The sequence below is a fragment of the Cygnus atratus genome, chromosome 1 (assembly GCF_013377495.2).
Source record: "Cygnus atratus isolate AKBS03 ecotype Queensland, Australia chromosome 1, CAtr_DNAZoo_HiC_assembly, whole genome shotgun sequence".
Taxonomy (NCBI): domain Eukaryota; kingdom Metazoa; phylum Chordata; class Aves; order Anseriformes; family Anatidae; genus Cygnus; species Cygnus atratus.
In genome coordinates, this window is record NC_066362.1 from 180187707 (window position 1) to 180207667 (window position 19961).

Genomic DNA, 19961 nt, shown 5'->3' on the forward strand with positions numbered 1-19961 from the left:
GGCGGGAGGTGGCGGCGGGCGGGCGCGACATGGCGGGGCGCTGAGGGGAGCACGGGGAGACCGGTCCTCGGAGGGAGGCCTCGCAGCGGGCCGGGGGCTGGCAGCCGGGCAGGCTGGGCTCGGCTGTGCCTCCCCTGTGCCTCCCCTGCAGTGAGGGGTGATAATGCGACAGTGGGAGCCCGCCCGGACCCCGCTTTGCTCCCTTCACCCCGCTTCCCGCTCGGATTTTCTGTCAGAGAAACCTCCAGCAAATGTCGTGCTGCTGGTCCACAACGCTCTGCCGACATCAAAATACATGTGTTTAAAGGCATATTTATCTCCAATTTGAGATGAAATTGGTCCTCGTGGTTCTCAGCTGCCATCTCATTTTGCTACATTTCACCCAGAAAGCTCCCTTAATGTTTTCCTGCAGTATGCACCTACTGTAACCCATGTGGTACAACATCATCCGTCTTGGGGGCTTACGTGGGTGTTCACATCCTTTGTTAAAGGAAAGCTTCACGGCAAGAAATATCTTATTGGTCTGGATGGGCTGTATCAGTCACACTTAGCCCTTCGCTTGAAACATGAGGTGAAATGCTGCCTTCCTCAAAATTGTGCCTAAAACCAATCTGATTTTAAGAGCAGCTTTAAAATATGCTTCCTTTCTTTTATTGGACTTACTGTTACAGCCCATAAACATTTGGGGTCAAGAGCTGACTTCCTTAAAATATGCCAAATGGGATTATTCTTGGACTTCTAAGAAGTAAATATTAGGTGGAAACTGATGTTTATTCATTTCGTATGTAGGGCATCGTCGTTCTCATTGGTAGCTCGTTGTTCACATAATTAGTCCCATTTAAGTCACTGCGGGATTTTTATTGTCTGTCGCACACTGCGGGTTTGTTACAGTAAATGCTAAATGACAAATGTTAATATATTATTAAAAAAAAAAAAAGACTTAGGAAGAGACGAAACCTCCAGACGACTTCCTACCCTATTTCTTCTCTGTGCCCCAATAATCTCCTTTCTTCCCCAAAATGACCACTGGGGAAACAAGCACATCTTGCCAGCATTGCCAAAGCTGTTGGACTAAAGGGGAACAAGGCTTTTGGGGGGCAGTTGCTGGCACTTTCCCACTCCACTGCTTTCTTACTGGAGATCCTGGTTTCGCCAGTCCCCAGACAGCAGCAGCTGTGGTGCTGGGTGTCCCCCAGAGCCAGTACCAAGCCCAGTGCTGGTGACAGCTCAGTGTCACGACAGGGTGCATGGTAAAGCTGCAAAGCCACACCTGGGAAAACCAACAGGGGACAAGGCTGGTCAGGTGGAAAAAGGGAATGTCAGCTGGTAATAAATACAACTTTTTTGTATGCCTCTTGTGGAGGAGGAGGTGAGAAATGCCAGCAAGATAGTACCAGATCTGTAATTTTTTCTTGACAGCCTGTTTAGAGCATATTTGAACAGCAAGATTTCACAAAATTTGTACAATACCCAAGCAGCTGCCACAAGGAAATGGAGATCTGGGCTCCAGCATTCACATGTATAACAGTGGTTGGCAATGAAGGGTTAATTCAGCGTCTGCTGAATTTCTTGAATGTGCATTTCTTTCACTGGGGAGGCCAAGTATTTAGGGCCCTCCCACACTGGAAGCAAAATTATGCTCAGCATGCCTAAACATGCTTGTTGCTCACAGGGTTTTAGCTTTTTTTTTTTTTTCCTTGAACAGTAGCAGCAGAGACATTTTGTCTGGGAACCATGTTAGAAGAACAGGAAAAAGAACAGAAAAGAAGACCAGATCTCATCCATTTCACAAACATGGGAGTGCTGGAGATTATGCTGGAAGAGAAGGGTGGTCATAGACTTGTTTTGTTCCCTTGCTCTGAGTTTCATTCACAAAACACAACTGTCTCTCATTAGCCCTGCAAAATAGATCCACAGGCTGCAAATACGTCTCAGTAAGGTTCCCTGATGTCACCAAATTCGCAGGAGAGAGGGGAACTATGTATCACCCGTTGTTACAGCATGTAATACAACATCACCAATTAGTCTCAGCACGATAATTCCTCTTCATCAGAGCCTTGCTAGGGAAAAACACTGGGACTTGCTCCTCCACTGCCACAAGCTTTTTGGAGGCATTTCCACCTGTGAAAATGAATTAAAAAAGAAAAAAAAAGTTATTAAATGTGCTGGAATAGATGTAGTAACATCTTCATGGGGCTTGCACAGAAGTAAATGATGGCGCAGGACTGGAAAATCAAGGTTTGTTTACTGAAAGCAGTCCTTCCACTCACAGGGTCAGGCCTGTGGTTTGGAAGATGATACAGACAAGGTCTCAGATGAAAAACAGGTTGTGCTCTTACTCTTCAAATCTTCGTTATAACGTGTTCTGGGGAGGATTTACTTTCTGTAGGAAGTCTCCTACTTCATGCAGTTAATCTGACACTCGCCAAGTCATAGCAGAAATTGTGTATGAAAATTAATTTTTTTCCCAGTTGTTCTGTTTACTTTGGAGGTCACTTCCCCTTTCCTTTCTATGCCATAGAAGCAGAACCCATCAGGGCAGGGCTTTGATCTATAGGCAATCACAAACCTCATTAAAACCGACAGGCAGGCTGGCCAGGCTTCATTCAGGAAGGAGCAATTAAGCGCTTTTATGGCGTAAGATAGCGACAAACTAGAAACCGCTGCCCAGGGCACCAGGCTGCACAGCCAGGCACTGAGATGAGCTAATTCATATGAGCAAGCACTAATTTGGGGAAAGTCAGAGTTCTCCGGGGACCGCTTGCGAGCACGGCAGCAAGAGCGCAGATTGGTTGCAGCTGTGTTTGCCTGCGTGCATGTCAGGGAGCGGAAACACCACGCGAGAGCCAGCAGACAGTGGGAGAAGCAGTGGTGCATGGCCCTGAGAAAAAGCCAAGGGACAGCTTCTTCTGGGCAAGCATCCTGGCGAGAGCAGCAGACTTGGACCGCCGTGCCGTATTCCCTCCCATTTGCTTCCTCTGCGTGCAAGGAAACGGGACGTGGCTGTACATTCTTTGTAAATAAATAGGATTACACCAAGGAGATAACTGAATTCGCCACCACGTTTTCCTCCTAACGGGAAAATCTGGTGACGAGCTGAATATTAGTTAACCGTGCGGGTCAAAGTTCTGCATGGAAAACTAGGGAACTTTTTGGTACTGCTAAAATAGTCATCAGAGACCCTGCAGACACCGAGGCAGTCTCTGAAATTCAGACCTCAAAACTGCAGTCGATCATTTCAGCTGCTGATGATCCTTCATGGATTTTTAATGGCTAGTATCTCTACAATGCATATGAAAAGTAGTTTTTATGGAATGATAACAAGAAACTGCTTTCTCTGATCTCTCTTTTGGAGTGTTTAATACAGCCCAGATGTATCTGTTGAAAAAGAAGTGTGGTCAGATGCAATATAGTTGTGTGACGTTTATACACGGCTAAGGTGTTTGATACACAGGGCTGCTCTGAATAGTTTATGTTGTCTCACAGTGTCTTCTTACTGAGCTGTATTGGCACCGCATCTCTGCCAGGTTTATTTCCATATTTAGGTCCTGACAGCAGCCACACAGCACATCTCAGATTGCCTCTCTCCATTTGAGGATATGCTCACATGAATAGAGCAGCATGCTTCGAGAAGTTATCATCCTAAAGCTGGACCTGATTCTGGGAGTGCTCCAGCACCTCTGCAACGGGACGTGAAGCCTGAACCTCCTTCAGTGGGAAATAAAGGTAGACCCGGAGCCCAGAATAAGTCTGGGAAATGCCCTCAGCTCTTTTCTTCGGTGTTTCACCCTTGGAGACAAGTGCAATCGGACAAGTCTTTGGTAGCATGGCTTTGGAAAAGCTTTACTGATGGAGAAGACAAACCTGAGGAAAAAGAAAAAAAAAACAACAACAAAACACAACAACTGCTACTTTTAACTCCTGCTGCTTTTATCCATCAGTTTTGTGATAGATATCTTCTCCAGCACAGCACAGAGAGTGGCTGGGGCCTGCAATAAGCAGCTGGTGTGGCCAAAGGGCAAGACTCTGTTACTTTTGGCAGCGATGCCAGCAAGAGCTGGCTGGAAGCATTTGGGAAATTATGGCTGGGGGGGAGACACTTCTGTTTTATGTTGACACGTGTGCAGGCTGCCACTGGAACAGGCCCTCTCTCTAGCTCCCTTATGCTGGCATTAATGTCTGTTTGGCTGCGGGATCAGCTGGGTGAGGAGATTGATCCTGCTGAAAACCTTTTTTTTTTTAAACTGGATTAGCTTTCGGCTCCGTTGGCAAGAGGGTCTAACCTAACATGTGGCCGCATGGATGTCAGAGCCAGCAGAGAGAAGGCATCAGGAAAGCAAAACTAAGGGAAGGGAAAGGGATGGAGCTCTCTTTTGTCAGTAGCACAGTTGGCTTAACTCTCTGTCAATCCGCCTCTCAGGGCGAAAGTACCTGTTACAGCTTGAGTCAGTTTAATGGCTTGCATCCACAGAGAGGAAAAATCCTTATTCCTGTTTTCCTCCCTCCTCTTACGTTAGGTCTGGTGATTGTCTAATCGTGTTCTGAACTGGTTCAGCTCGTTGAATCAGCAGGAAATGAACCCAGGCACAGAAAAGGGAATAGCGTTCTGCTGGCATAGCGGGTTGAATCACCTCGGGAAAGCATCTGTGAAGCGTGGTGGAGCTGGTACGAGCAAGGCGAGTAGCAGCAGGGAGCTGTCAGGCTGCTGGCTGAGCCACACCACACAGCTTCAGTCTCAGAAATCTCCCCTCACAATGCTTAATACAAGAACCGTGGTCTAGGTCCTCTCTGGAGCTGAAAGATGCCAATAGCTGCTGCTGCCCCTTTGCCTTACAACAAATAGGGATGTTTGTCTTGTGAAGCTGGTAGTTGTCACTATTTTATAATACCTCACAAATTAGGCTGGATATAAGGAAGAAATTCTTCACTCAGAGGGTGGTGATGCAGTGGAATGGGTTGCCCAGGGAAGCTGTGGTTGCCCCATCCCTGGAGGTGTTCAAAGTCACTTTGGATGGGACTTTGCACAGCCAGATCTAGTGAAAGATGGGTTGGACTAGTTGTTCTTTAAGGGGCACTTCCAACCCAAACCATCCTCGGGCTCTATGATTTTGAATCCTCCCATTTATCCTAACACTTCCCTTCTAGCTGAAACTCTTCTTTAAACCTGGATTTCCCTTGGGTTTGTTTCCTTATTCGTTAAGAAAATACTGCTGCAGATCTATTAAAGCTCTTTTTCATCAGCCAGAACTTTCCTCTGAAACTTCAGCAAATGGCCTCTGATGCTGCTTCAGGAAAATACTCTGTGCTCTCAGCTGTGAGAATGCAAGCTCATAAGCAACCTGCCTTTGAAAAAAAGCTGCATTAACAATGAAGGGATTACAGAGTAGAGGAAGATGGACTACGTTTGTGCTAAACAATTGGTTGTGTGCAGTTTCCTGACCTGTATTACATATTTTGCATGTGTAATAGAAATAATCACTCAGACAGAAGTAATAAAGTGCCCCAAGTATGTTTGATGATGCTGAGGACAGACGTGGTACACTTGAACACAGAAATCCCGTGACCGCTTAGGAAATGATACTGTGGCTGCTGTGTTTGTCCTGAGGTTTAACCTTTCAGCTCTGAAAGAAGCCCAGGAAAGGAAGGACAAAAAATTTTTGGATGGTCCAGATGAAGAGGAGATACCCTAGCCAAGCCAGTCTGCGCTCTTATGCCCATACAACTCCCTCTTTGTTTACAAGGAGACAGAGAAGGACAGGAAAATGAGCCAAAAGAATTAACAGAGAATAAAATATACTCTAAAAATACATCAGGAAAAAAAAGTTGTACAATGAGTTTATAATGAGTAGGGAATCTAAAATGCCAAGAATGACGTCTTGTTGTTAATATCTTTAATCAAAGTATTCAAAAGAAGATGAGTAAAAGTAGGATTTTTTTAGTATAAGGATGGCAGTTATGAAAGCATAGACATGGGAAACTTGGAAAATGTAAATGCACAGGCATTGGGATATCACTTGAAATCAATTTGGGTAGCTGGGGAATGGATTTAAATATCAGTTTTCGGAAACTACCTGGAACTGCTTGCTTTTAAAAATCACAAAGAAGGTGCCAAACAATCAAGAAATAAATGGGCCATTCAAGTGCACCTAAAAGTCTTGGCTGCTGTTGTGTGGCACCTCTATCTTCTGGAACTATTCTCCAATAAATAATGGATGAAATGGCCAAGTGTGCAAGCACTCTGAAGAGGATTTTTGAAGATACCCACCACTGGTCAAACCATTCCCAATGAGTCTAGCTGAGAGGGCAGAGAAAGAGGTCTGGGAATCAGTGCAGGAGGAAAGATGTGAGCTCTTCCTCTTCTGGCCACGGCAAATAGGGGAATCACAGCCTCTGTGTGTTACTGAACAGCTTTTAAAATCCAGATTCCTAAAAAAAATGGAAAAGAGACGTCAGATCACTGGGGGAGCTTTGTTTGATAGAAGTATGGTCCAGCCTGCAAATTCCACCTGTGTGAGTAGTCAACAGGGCCATGTGCCCGACGACTGATCTGACTGGGGTGGACAAATGATGTGTGAGGGAATGACACGAATGCAGGGAGCAGAATACCTCAGTTTGGGCACAGAGCTTCACGAAACCATTTGGGCTTCAATGACAACTGATGGGACTGCAAAAGGATGCGGACCAGGGCGGTTCTCCCCAGCCTTGGAGCTTCGTGATGCTGCACGTATGTGAGGGACCCTCCAGCTGGAAGGGTTGTGGAGCCTCAGGACATCCAGGACCGCGTCCCCATCGCGTTTTGGAGCACATAAAGCCACCCGGCTGTGGTTTAGCACCAGGCAGGTGATTCAGCAGCATCCCCCCCAGGCAGCACTCCCAGCTACGCCACCCCCCTCACACCCACGTTCCCATTTACCAACCCTAACAGCGGGGCCGCCTCTCCCACACCCCCTGACCCCTTTTCTCCTCACGGCCCTGCCGAGCACACCCCGGGCCCTGCCCGCCCCTCGGCGTTGCGGGGAGAGGAGGGGCGTGCGGCGGCGGGGCCGGGGCATGGCGGCCGGGGGGGCGCTGAGGTGAGCCGGGAGCGGGGCTCGGGGCCGCGGTCCCCGCCCGTGAGGCGATGGCGACCGCCCGCTGCCCGCCTTTCTTTCCCCCCCTCCCACCCCCGGGGCCGGCGGCTGGGAGGCGGCCCGCGACCATTTTCTGTGGCGCCGCTGCCATTTCGGGAGGGCCCCGAGGGTGAGGAGCGGCCGGGGGGCGGCCATTTGTGCCGCCCTGCGTGTGGGGCTGCGGGAGGGGGCGGCTCCCGTGGGATTTCTCGGCTCTCCTCACACGGAGAGCTCCGCGGTTTGGGGACGGGACCCCCTGGGTGCCGTGGTCGGGAGCTGGGGGACTGATGGGCTGCCCTTCCATCGTGCCATCGGTGGGTTTGTCAGGCCCTCCTGAGGAAACAGCGCTCGCCCTGACTAAAATTACCTATTTATTTATTTATTTTACAGGCCTTTCCAGCTTTCCGAAAGCTGAACGGCTTTGGATCTGCCTGGCGCTCCTGGGAAGAAGAAGAAACGCTTTGGCTGTGAAATAATCGATATTCGAAGCGTGGCCGCTTGCTTCAGCTCCTTCTTGGCTGCCTGGATGCCGGGTGGACGTGGAGGTCGGCTGTGCCGCGTGTTTTAGCCCCGGTGCGTGGTCAGGTCGCGGTTCCTCTCAGTGGGGTGAGTGGGATTATTGCTGCCCAAAGGAGGAGCTCCCACCTCCCTTCCTCCCGTCTTTATCTCGTGAGACCCTTGTTTGGGGTTGGTTGAACACGGTGACCTGACAGAAGGCTGGTGAAATAGCTGATAGGAGGCACTGACAGGGTCTGGGGGCCCTTGCGAAGGAAAGGGGACAAGACCCATCCTTACTACTTCAAATGCCTGTGGAAGTACAGCCTGACTTGGTCACGTTTTACTTAGAGTACTTACATGTCATTGAAGGAAACTTGTAACTGAAGAAAGTTCTCTTTCTGTTTCTGTTTTCTTTAAAGTTTGGAGAAATTTTGGTTTTGCTTTCTGCCTGCTAGCTGATAAACCCAACTGTGCTGAGACGTATGCTAGATGAATTTGTTTTTGGAGTGCAGTAAAAAGCTACACTGCTTGTTTTCGCAGTTATGGTTGGATTTGTTTTGCCATTCTTCTGAATGGTAGAACCATGCCAGTTGCTCTTTTTTTTTTTTCAGGTGGGTGACATCTGCTGGGTTTGTACCCAGAGAGAGCTTCTGTAGCTCAGGTGAAGAAAGAAACCATTGTGCCTTTTGGTCTGTGTGCTGCAGGTGGTGAACTCTAGTTCCTCATGCACCTGTGTCAGAAGTTACACAGAGCTTCCCAACAGAGAAGTGGTGGTGTTGCTGGGTTTTAAGCTGTAGTTACTCGTGCAAATACCGGGTTGCTGATACAAAGGGATATTTGGGTACAAAGAGATGTTTCAGTCCACAGGCAGTTTATTCTCTGAAGTTAGCCTCCTAAAGAAGAGGGAAGTTCAGCTCTCCAAACCAGTCCTACGAGTTTTCAGTATTTTCAGTTTGCTCTCCTTACTGTTGCTGTAAGAGATGTGTATTTTATTTTTTAAAGTAAGCTCATAGCCTTGCCAATTTCTTTTTTCTTTTTCATTATTATTATTTTTTTAAATCCTAAGCTTTTAATGCTATCATACAGTGTTTTCGGAGTTCACTTGCATTTATGAAGTGTAATTATTTAATTGGATAAGCGGGCCTGGAATGCACCAAGACAGTTTTATTTGGATCAGGAAACCTTTTTGTTTACGCTTTTGTATTTTTAGGAGTTTGAAAGTCTTCAATGTTTGTCCTGCATTTTTGATGGGACATGTTGTAGTAAGCGTTTTCTGCAGTGGTTTGCAGTGTTTGCTGTCAGGCATACAAAGCTTCTTTTCCTGTTCCCTAACTAAGAAGCAAAATCCACCCTGGTAAAGGAGGTGGACCGGGGCAAATGTTTTCTGCACTGTGGATTTCCAGTTACTAGAAGATAGAGAACTGTCATTTTCATTTGGCAATTATTATCCTTTTAATGCATGAGCAAAACTGATCTTTCTGCTGCTACCATGGCTAAAAGCTACGAGTCCAAGTTGGAAGGACAGAACTGTTCATAAAGAGAGAGATTCAGGCGTTTAGGGGCAAAATCACCCGCTTCCCTTCATCCCATTGTTTTTACCATTAGGAAGAGGAGGCAAGAGAGAAACCTTGTGTGTGCCAGCATTAAGAGGTGTTTCAAAATTACTTTCTTTTTACAGAAAATGAAGTTTCTGCGTGGGATCTGTGGCCTTAAAGGAAACCCTTGGTGGCACATGGAGTGATAAGACGTTTTTCTCCAGGGCTTTTTCCCTGGCTTTAACGGGTGCCTTCTTCTGCGTGATGACCTTAGTCCTCAGGGTGAGTAGAAAACCTGGCAACCTTTTCAAACTTTGCTTATCCAAACACAGGGAATCCCCCTCCTCCTTGGTGCTGGAGGAGCACGGGAGTTTGCTTACACCTCTCAGGAATGTGAAGTCTCACCGTGGCTGTATCTGTCCTCTCGTGGAGGAAACTCAGCGCTGACCTTGCCTTTCTTCCCTGTAGCTATCTGTGCTTTCCTAGGATCAGTGGTACGCTATTGCTCTTCTTGTCCTGTGCAGCATGGATCTACCTTTGCAGCTCTTCTCTTGGCTCCCTTTCTTTGCTGCTTTATATTTTGTAGAGGGGACAGGAACCTTAGTAATAACACCAGAACTGCTTAAAAGAGCTCATTCATATTCTTTGCTTGTTACGGGACTACTTGGAAGCTCTTTTTTTTGTCATAAATCTTTTAATTTATAAAAGGAATTTTATCATATATTTTAAAACATAGTATGGAATGACTACACGAGGGAAGCATCTTTTTAATTACAGTTCCAAACTAAGCATTTGAGAGTTTTGGCAAATACAAGCTGTCACTGTGTTTGGTCTTTATAAATTACGTGTTTTCTAGAGCACGCTGTAATTACAAGGTGCCTGCACCTGAGAACTTGGCTGTGGTTAGAGGCACTGGGAGAGTAGTGGGATGTGTCCTTTCATTGAGACTTCCCATCGCAAAGGAATGCGTGGTTAAATCCTTTTCCAGTAGGTCCTGCCCACGAAAAGAAGTTGCTGAGGTATTAATGCTGTGAGAATGGAACTGGAAATAGAGATCGTGGATGAATAAAATAGTTCAGAGTTTTGTTTCGCTATGAATTATCAAGGATTATGGGCAGCTGTTCTTTGAAGTACGCTAACTTTGTGCTGAATAGCTCAACGATAACATACTCACTTGGTTACTTGCAAATATTTCGGGAGAAAATTAAGTTTTTACATTATCACCTTTGTCTTCACATGTAGAGAAAAGAGCCACATGCTCTGTAGCTAAAGAACTTCTGAAGCTTTGCTTTCTCAGTCACCTGTAATATTGCCTTCTTGAAGTAGCGGTGCACGGTGTTTGAAACTGTGAGCTTTGGATGAGTTGAGCAAGTGGAGGTAATCAAATCTTAGCAGGGCATATCTGCTGTGGAAGTCCAGTTTCTGGGTATTGCAGCGAAGCGAGATGTAAGCCTCAAGTTATTAGGACATGAGTTATTTTCATTTGACACGGAAAGCCCTCGCTGGGTTTGGCAAGCCTTCTTTTTCCAGCGTTTCTGTTTGTCAGAAAGTGCTTCTGCCTGGAAACCAAGCCGTTCTTGTGCCTGCCATCTGGTGGCCAGATACCATGGCTAATTTAGTCTGCAGAGTATCTTGAGTCTGGGCCTGGGCTGGTTGTGAGAACCCGGCCGAGGGTCTGTCTAAATCACACCTGAGGGAAAAAAAAGTAGATCCTTTTCTCACCGAGCCACGCCTCAGATTATTTTTTGCCTGGTTCCCAGGGAGGAGAAATGCATTCCAAAAGTTCTGTTACCATCTTTATTTTCTTTCCTAGGATACGATGGAGCTCCTAGAGGAAGATCTCACCTGTCCCATTTGCTGCAGCCTGTTTGATGATCCTCGTGTCCTGCCCTGTTCGCACAACTTCTGCAGAAAGTGTCTGGAAGGCATACTCGAGGGAAACGTGCGGAACGTGCTGTGGAGGCCGTCCCCTTTCAAGTGCCCCACGTGCCGGAAGGAAACCCCTGTGACGGGAGTCAACAGCTTACAGGTCAACTATTCCCTGAAAGGCATCGTGGAGAAGTACAACAAAATCAAAGTCACTCCCAAAATGCCCGTGTGCAAAGTGCACAGCGGGCAGCCCCTCAACATTTTTTGCCGGACGGACATGCAGCTGATCTGCGGGGTTTGCGCCACCCGCGGCGACCATACGAAGCACGTGTTCTGTTCCATCGAGGAAGCTTACTCCCAGGAGAAGCGGGCTTTCGAAACCCTCTTCCAGGGCTTTGAGACGTGGCGGTGCGGGGACGCGCTCTCCCGCCTGGACACTTTAGAAACCAGTAAGCGCAAAGCCTTGCAGATGCTGACCAAAGATTCCGACAAGGTGAAAGAGTTCTTCGAGAAGCTGCAGCACACGCTGGAGCAGAAGCGGAACGAGATTCTCTCCGACTTCGAGACCATGAAGCTCGCGGTGATGCAGGCCTATGACCCGGAGATCAATAAACTGAACACCATCCTGCAGGAGCAGCGGATGGCTTTCAACATCGCGGAGGCCTTCAAGGACGTGTCCGAGCCCATTATTTTTCTGCAGCAGATGCAGGAGTTCAGGGAAAAAATCAAGGTGCTCAAAGAAACCCCGTTACCGTGTTCCAACGTGGACGTCAGCCCTACGATGAAGAGCTTCGATACCAGCCAGTGGAACGGGATAAAACTGGTTGATGTGGACAAACTGTCCTTGCCTCAGGAAAACAACACCCTGAAACTGAAGATTCCCTCGGTCTTTTCGCGCAGGTTTATAGTAACCTCTCTTATTTGCTTGCTTCTTCTTGCTGTCACCAGAATGTCCTTTGTGGAGTCTGTCGTTGACAATCTCCAGTGCTGGAAGTCTCAGTTCTTTACAATTAGCCTGTCTTATTTGGCAGATACAGTGGAGATAGCAGACCATGCCGTCTTTTACTGGGAACAGATGACAGATGGAGCTTCACTTCTGAGGGAAAAGTGTAAAAACTATACGTTGGTTGTACTGGATAACGTTGCGCAGTTTGTGTGCAAATATAAACTGTTGTGAAGCCCCTACTGAAATGTAAGAAGTAAAAGAGATCTGGCGAAGAAAACATAAAGCTTTGTAAAATTAATTGTGCTTTTTTTTTTAAAGACTTCCAATGAAAACACTCAAAACGTTTTGATTCAAAATGTTCAGTAATGATTCAAAACGTTTCAGTAATGTTCATGCAGTTTGAGCACTGCTGAACTTGAAGGCGAAGGGGAGCTTTGGAAAACACATGGATTCAGGATTCTTGTTGCAGGTGATGAGGGGAATAATTCCTCGTTTTAAATCATTTTCCTTACCGAAACGTAGGGCCGAGCTATGTGCTTAGTGTGATGGTAATGTGTTTGTAGAATCAGAGATTGTATACCCTTTGATAAAAAGTGTTCCTCCCTGAAGGGCACGGTTAATTTTAACTTATTTTTCCTGACGGGGAGGTGGTTTGGAAACAGGCAGAGCAGTTCTGATGGAGAAGCAGAGCGCTGTACTGGGAGGCGCCCTGCAAAGCACAGGGCGCGTAGCTCCCACCCTGGAAACACTACCCGAGTATGTTTCTACTGGTACTCGCTGAAATAGGTATGTGTATGTATGTGTACGGGTATATATACATACAGGTCTATATATTTTTGTGTCTAACCAAAAGCTGAGTTGTCCTGCGTACTCAGATCGCTGTAGGTAATGGCTATTGTTTACATGTACTATACAAAAACCTATCTCCAGGGCAAGCATCTTGAATAAATCCTAGGGGTAAAGAGAAACCAGCCGAGGCTGCTGAGAGAAGAACAAGCTGCGTGCTTGCAGTTTACTTTTCTGGCGTGAAATTGTCGGGGGGGGGGGGGGGGGGAGGGGGGGCGAGCTGTCTTGGTAGATCCATGTTTCTTTAAAGCCACAATTCCTCAAAAAGTGTCTCCAAAGCAAACAGCTCGGTGTGGCGAGAGGCAGGCCTGTGGTCGGCAGGCCTGTGTTCTAGCCCCGCAAAGGTGGCAGCAGATTCTCTCCTCTCCTCTCTGTCGATCCAGATTGTAATTCCAAGAGCCAGGAAACTGTGTGTAACGCCGTGGGAGCGTGGGTGTTGGTGCTTGGAAGGGCTTTAGCCCTGGAACGTGTATAGGCTCTCCTACTGTTACTGGGTTGTCGTGCACCTTGTTTCAGGAATTAATTGAACTTTCTGAGTGCGTCGGCTTGGCCGTAGGATAACGCAGATTTCAAGTGAGCTGTAAGCTTGAGTTCCCCGAAGTGCCCTTCTCTAAGAGCATACGATACTGAAATATATTGCCTGAAGTACATCCAGCCTCCTTTTGCAGTGGTCCTCTGAACAGCAAGAGGTAGAATGAAAACATTTTGTCGACGTTTCCAGAAAACGAACGTAATGGGTGCCATACTGCAGGGGTATTCCTCGGCCTCCGTCAAGATTTAATCTGTTGCGACGGTCAATTCACTGTCTTCCAGTAGTCCTTGCAAGCGGCTCATTTCAAAAATAAAACGCTAAATTCCAAGAATCAAAGTCTCCAAGCAACCGAGCCCTGCAAACAAAACTATTGTACACGGTATTTACAGCTTTGTTGCCTGGGAAGCCTGTCGCTGCTCCACACCTCGCTCCAAACACTCGCAGGAAGCGGCGAATGCTTCGTGCAGCTGCAGATGGCTCGCAGTTTAGGAAAGATCCAGCCACAGACGTGGAGAGCAGAGCGTCATAATAATTCTTGACGGGCTGAGACGGCAATGAGCAGTCGGGAGGTGGTCGCTCTGAGCGTGGGAGGTGTGAGATTTGTAACCCGGGCGTCCACCTTGCGGCAGTTCCCCGAGTCCAGGTTAGCACGGATGTTGAGCGAAGACGACCAGGAATTTAAGCTGGTGAACGGGGAGTTTTTTGTGGACAGGGACGGAACTTTGTTTAGTTACATCCTGGACTTCCTGAGGACTCTGCAGGTCTCTCTGCCTGCTGATTTTTCGGACTTCGAGAGGCTGCGCAGAGAAGCAGAGTTCTATGAGCTCTACCCTCTGGCTGACCTTCTGGGCCAGGAACACCTGCTGAAGCCAAGGCTGGAGATCCTGGAGGTGCGTTTTTTCCTCCAGGAGACGCAGGCTTTTTTCCGCATCTTTGGTTCCTGCAGCACCACCGTGGAGAGGCTGGCTGACCAGATCACCGTGTTCATGGGGCAGAGCTGGAGCAGCCCTTTTCCTTCTCAGAAACCACTCGTTCCACTTCCCTCGGAAAGACCTTCTCATCACGACCTGGTTTTTCAGTGTGGAACTGAATACGCTGCTGGTGACCAGTTTGTGGCCAGGTACTCTCCGTAGTGTGACTTTTCAGTGTGGAAATGTCTTCAGGACTAATAGTCCACGAAGTACGCGCTCGTTTTAAAGAAACTATTGGACAAATGTCTGAGAGAAATGAAAAAAAAAAAATTCATCTTTCTGTACTTTATTTTTCTCCAGTTCTGAAGTGCCCAGTTGAATTTCTGTTACACTGATTTGCCTGTTCTTAAAAATGTTCCTGACTTTTAAAAATCCTGTTCTTGATGTTTGTTTTTTCTGTTCTGTTGGGTCTTTCTCTCTCCTTTCCTCTGTGCTCTCGCTGCTAGGCTTTAGGATTTCGTGGCATCGGTGACCTCCTAGGAAACTTGAAAAACACAGAGCGAAATGAGAGAAAAGAAACAAAATCAGGAGTGAGGTGCAGGAGAAAGCTGAAATCCACTGGCTCATGGCCCCCTAGACTTTAATATCAAAAAAAGAATGGCTAAACAGGGTTGAAAACACCGGTGGAACTGAGATGGTAATTCAGGGGCTGGAAAGCTTTTGTAGAGCCTTTTAACCGCGGGGAGGGAGAAGGGGGAGATCATTAGCTGTGTGCTGCACAGTGGGTTTTCTTTGAAATCAGAGCCAGGTTCGGTTTTTATTAAGACTGCTCTAAATCAAGAGAGTTTTGGGATAGCAGTACCGTATTCTAATGACAACTTATAGTTTTTAAACAAGCTCTTGCTGGATGTCTCCATCGTATGGAGACACGTTCTTACTGTATAAGAAAACGTAACCTCATTTGTCCTCTGCGACTGTTAGAACATCTGGAACTTTATGGAAATTTCACTGAAATCGTTCCAAAAGGGTTATTCTCTCTGAATATCTGAATTAACACTGCAGTCCTTTGATAACTGAGTTTATCTTCCTTCCTTTTAGCTTTCTGTAGCTGAGCAAGTGGAGGGAAGAGAGAGCTACTTTGCATTTGTGAAGCAACACGTCTTTACGTGCCAAACCTTAATTTTGTAATTTTTGAAATGATTTTGCTTGACTAACAGTTGGCTGAGTAGGTTCCGACAACTTGAAGAGTGGGAAAAATATTCCCGATTCTTTCCTTTATTTCTTCAGACGTAGTGAAACTTTTCCTTTGCAGACTGGTGGACGAGCGTACCTTGATTAGTGAAACAAGAAAACTTTGATTACGCAGCCTGCTGAATTTCTGTTGACTTATTCTCTGTGGTGAAACAGATTCTTTTGCCTTTTTTTTTTTTTTTTTGTGCTTTCCATGCCTGTTTGGTGTAATTCCCTGTGGACTGTGGAACAGTTTCACCCGTCAGCTTACGTGTTTTGTAATAGTATTTTTACGACTGCTGTTCCTTGAAGTGTCTGGGTAGGTTCTTGAGCTGTACTTTATATCAATTAAAGTTCTTTGAGGCGACGTGGATATGATTTTCTTACTTGTCACCACACGGCCTGCTGTACAAGGTAACTTTGCAATAAATGTCACTGTTTGTAAGAGAGATCCTGTGTGCTTTTGGGGTGAGTGTGGCTTCGTTGTCCTTCCCATCGCTTACTCCCACCTGAAAGCCGCTGCAGCATTAGAGCACGGCACTCTCCTTTTTAAGGCAGTAAGTTTTGTTGTGGGGGTGAGAGAGCAGTGCTTATTCCCTGGTATGTAACAAGCTGAGAAACACCGTTCTTACGATGACGGAAAGAGTTGAATTGTCCTCAAAGGACGGAAAAGAGACCCAGAACCTTGCTGCTGGAGGTCTGTGCGACTGTGCTGAGCTGCACCACCTGAGGACCTGGTTCGTTCTTAAAAAAAAAATAAATAAAATTGATTAAATCCTTCAAGAAGCATCTGAAGTGTTCTGTAACTGCTCTTTACAATTTATTTTTTCTTATTTTAGGTATGTTTCCATAAAGCCTGACAATAGGAAGCTGATTAATGGTGTTAATGTGCTGGGCCTGCTGGTTGACACCTTACTCAAAGATGGATTTCGCCTCATAAGCACCAGGACAGTTTCCAGTGAGGAAAAAGTCGAATGCTACAGCTTTGAAAGGCTGAAGAGGCCAGCAGGCCTCGCCGTCACGGTGAGCCAAACCCCAGGGAGCTCTGGGACAGCGCAGGCAAAGAGAAGCCACATGCAGAAGGGGAAATAAAGCCTTTTCCTGTAATCTTTTGAAGGTGGAAGAGGGGTGTGTCAGCACCAGTGGCCTTTTTTGTTTGCTTGTTTGAAACTGCAGCTATTGAGGGAAGTAACAAACAAACAATTTTTTTTTTTAAAGTATTTGGAAAAAAATTGTCTTCCTGTCTTTGACTGCTCCACCCTCTTCAATTCTAAATAAACGAGCCACAGATTCAATACTGTTTTTGTGGACCAGATTCCAGTATTTTCAAGGGCTGTTTTTGTTTTTCTCTGTGGCTAACATTAATGTTAGGACTCACAGAAAAATCAGCCCCTCCTTCTAGAAACTAATTTTTGTTCTGTGCTAAAATGTAAGTAGACTTCAGATGTGAGAATACACGGAGGAATAAACAACGTGACCCGACTCTCCTCTGAGCAGTTTGGAGAAGTGGCTGGAGGAGCAGTGCGAACTGGAACGATCGGATGCTGCTTCTGCTTTCGGGAGAGGACCTCCACGGATTCTCCTGCGCTTAGCTGAAAGCAACAGCATGGCAAGATCACAAGTTGTGTTGCTGTGTGACTCAAGACATGAGAACGTGGCTTTGTGAAGCCACCACTAGCGTTCATGGAGTAATAATGTGTTACTGTCTCTTGCAAAATACTCCTCTGTCCTCTTCCCCTCATCTGAAGCCACTGAGCTGCTCTTTGGCGCTGAGAATTAAGCGATAAAGGTCTGCAGAAAACACTTGGGAAGTGAACAAAGGGTCAGTTTTCAGAGCTGTAACTGTTAGAAGAATAAAAATATGATGAACGGTCCTTCAGATGGAAGAGTTGGTAAAATTTTTAACAAAATTAAAGCATCTTTTTAATGCTTGCTAAATACGAAATGTATTTAGGAGGAAGGCTGGGCAGAAGTTGCTTTAAAAGCCATGGGGATGTTAACCCTGTACGATGCTTTGTAAAGATGCCCAAATTATCTCAGGTTCCAGGCAAGTTAATGAAGCTTCGTAAATTAAGAACCTTTCATCCTGCGTCCTGGGCAGGAAAAAAATCATGGCAACATCAAGTATTTGTTATTTGAAGCTGACTTTTGTTTTTGTTGATAAAACACCATCTTTCCAAAGTTACATCAGCCTCTTTGGCTGACTAATTAGATCTGGCTTACAATGAACTTTAAAATGTGAATTTATTTGCAGCACTTAAGAGTGAGAGTGGTGGGGATCACCCTCATGTTCCTTGCCTGTAGGATTTTCAATGAAATGGATCATTCCAGACTTCTGATGCCACTGTTGGATGTTGGTTTTAGTTTGTTGCTACAATAAAGCATTTTAGCTCGACACAAAGTCGAGAGTTCGCTGGCAACAATTAGGTTCTCTTTGCTTCTTTTAGAGCTTCCTAGCGGGGAAATAACGTGATTATGGGACTATGTCTCCTAAGCAGCTTACAGGTTATATACATTATGATGTTCTACATTATATAATGTGGAACAACAGCCTGGATGTCTTCGGTTCAAACTGGATTAATTTTTTTTGGTCAATGTGTTAAAGTGTTGAGCACAGCCCTTTTGTTAGGCCTCTGTTTATTGTATTTACTTCCTCCTAACTACAGTTGCGACAGTGGAACAAGGAACCAGCCCCTTCCAAACTTGCAGGGCTGCTTCCACGTGATTTCGGCTTGCCCCGAGGCCCCAGGCCAGCTGGGTTTGCAGACTCTGGATGGTTCTACCCTGCTGGGAAGGTCTGCGTCAGGAGCCACACAATGGTGGACTTTGTGGTTGGCCTATTGAAGGCAGATTTAGGGTGGCACAGCAGACAGGCCGTGTGGGACGACTGCCCCGGCAGGGTGCTGTACACAAACAACACTCCTTGTTTTCAAAGCAGTTGGTTTGTTTTGAGGTACACGTACTGACTTTCCAGAAAAGTTCCCGTTCCTCAAATCGAAATAGAACCAAAACCAATAATTATGAGTATTGAATGAGTCACTAACTGTGAATATTAGTGAGGAGACTTACCAATAATAGCAAGAAGACAAAAGTGACAACTTTTTATGGCAAAGAGAAAACTAATGGACTTGAAACTGTATTTAAGCATCATGATATAAATGATGGCTGACAGCAACACTGTAACTACATGAGAACTGTTTTAGAACCCTTTGTAGTAACAAAGTTAGGCTATTTCACCTACTGTAGAAGTAGAGTTTATTTTCACTGCTGTAGCAGCCATTTTGCAAACTGAGTTTGGACTCCTTTAAAATGAAGTGAAAGAAAATTTGAAATATTTACATTTGGATTAAAAAAAAAGCTTTAACCTATGTCATTACTCATGCTCCATGGTTCTGCCTAAATGAATACTTAATACAAGGATTTCGCAGAACCACAGCACAGCAGAGGCTGTCAGGGAGCTCTGGAGGTCCCCATCCCCAAGCCCAGCTCCAGCAGGGCCCCCCCAGCGCAGGGTGCCCAGGACCCCGTCCAGGCGCCTTGTGCCGCTCTCCCAGGAGGAGACCCCACAGCCTCTCTGGGCAGCCTGGGCCAGTGCTCAGCCGCCCGCCCAGCACACAAGTGCTGCCTGGTGCTCAGAGGGAGCCTCCTGCCTGCCCCTTGGTGCCCACTGCCCCTGGCCTGGCGCTGGGCACCCCTGACAAGAGCCTGGCTGCGGCCTCTTTGCCCCCTGCCTGCGGGGATTCACAGCCCTGGGTGAGATCCCCCTGAGCCTCCTCTTCTCCAGGCTGAGCAGTCCCAGCTCTCCCGGCCTCTGCTCACAGGAGAGGTGCTCCAGGCCCTTCCTCACCTGGGTGGCCCTACATGGACTGTCTCACCAACACTGAGCAGAGGGGAAGCGTCACCTCTCTCGACCTCCTGGTGATGCTTTGCCAAACGCAGCCCAGGACACCATCAGCCTCCTTAGCAGCAAGGGCTCATTAGTGCAGGGCTCTGCACTTCTCCGTGTTGGCCTTCAGGATGTCCCTGTAAGCCCATTTCTCCAGCCTGTCGACGTCCCTCAGGATGGCAGCTGCAGCCCTCTGGTGAGTCTGCCACTCCCACCACTTTTGTGTCATCTTCAGACCTGCTGAGGGCACACTTGGCCCCATCAGCCAGGTTGTTAAGGAAGCTGTTAAACAGGGCTGGAGCCGGTGTTGACCCCTGGGGCTCACTGATACCTATTGGCCTCCAATGAGACCGATCACCACCCCCGGGCTTGGTCATTCCAGTGACACAGCTTACAATGGGTTAATTTTTATTCAGCACAAACACCATTCTTTGGCTCTAATACTCTGACAGTGGAAAAATACACCAGTGAAAGTTCCCATCCTGTAAGGAACCATGCATACTTTACATTGACCTGATGTGAGCACGTGTGGTGGGACTGCGCGCATTTTTGAAGTGAAGCTCATGGCAGCCAGTAGGCTTGGATTCCCACGTTGTTCC

At 46.8% G+C, this 19961-nt stretch overlaps 2 protein-coding genes across 8 annotated transcripts; both read left to right on the forward strand.

Moving 5' to 3' along the window:
* The first annotated feature begins 7012 nt into the window (after window positions 1-7012).
* On the forward strand, window positions 7013-17354 carry TRIM13 (tripartite motif containing 13). 7 transcript variants are annotated; one of them, XR_007709028.1, is made up of 5 exons: window positions 7013-7073; window positions 7500-7682; window positions 9286-9424; window positions 10956-12426; window positions 16316-17354. XR_007709028.1 is itself a non-coding variant. In XM_050714583.1 (4 exons), the coding sequence occupies exons 3-4, from the start codon at window positions 9407-9409 to the stop codon at window positions 12186-12188; spliced, it is 1251 nt and encodes a 416-aa protein (XP_050570540.1). In that variant the 5' UTR covers window positions 7013-7073; window positions 7500-7682; window positions 9286-9406; the 3' UTR covers window positions 12189-14564. The 7 variants fall into 7 exon arrangements, 5 of the variants coding, with proteins under 5 accessions (XP_050570540.1, XP_050570542.1, XP_050570544.1 ...); XR_007709029.1 differs by having other exon boundaries at window positions 7500-7715; window positions 16316-17350; XM_050714583.1 differs by lacking the exon at window positions 16316-17354 and having other exon boundaries at window positions 10956-14564.
* KCNRG (potassium channel regulator) lies at window positions 13890-16568 on the forward strand. The gene is made up of 2 exons (XM_035553364.2): window positions 13890-14455; window positions 16316-16568. Exons 1-2 carry the CDS (start codon window positions 13890-13892, stop codon window positions 16566-16568), a joined length of 819 nt encoding a protein of 272 aa, XP_035409257.1.
* Window positions 17355-19961: the final 2607 nt, after the last annotated feature.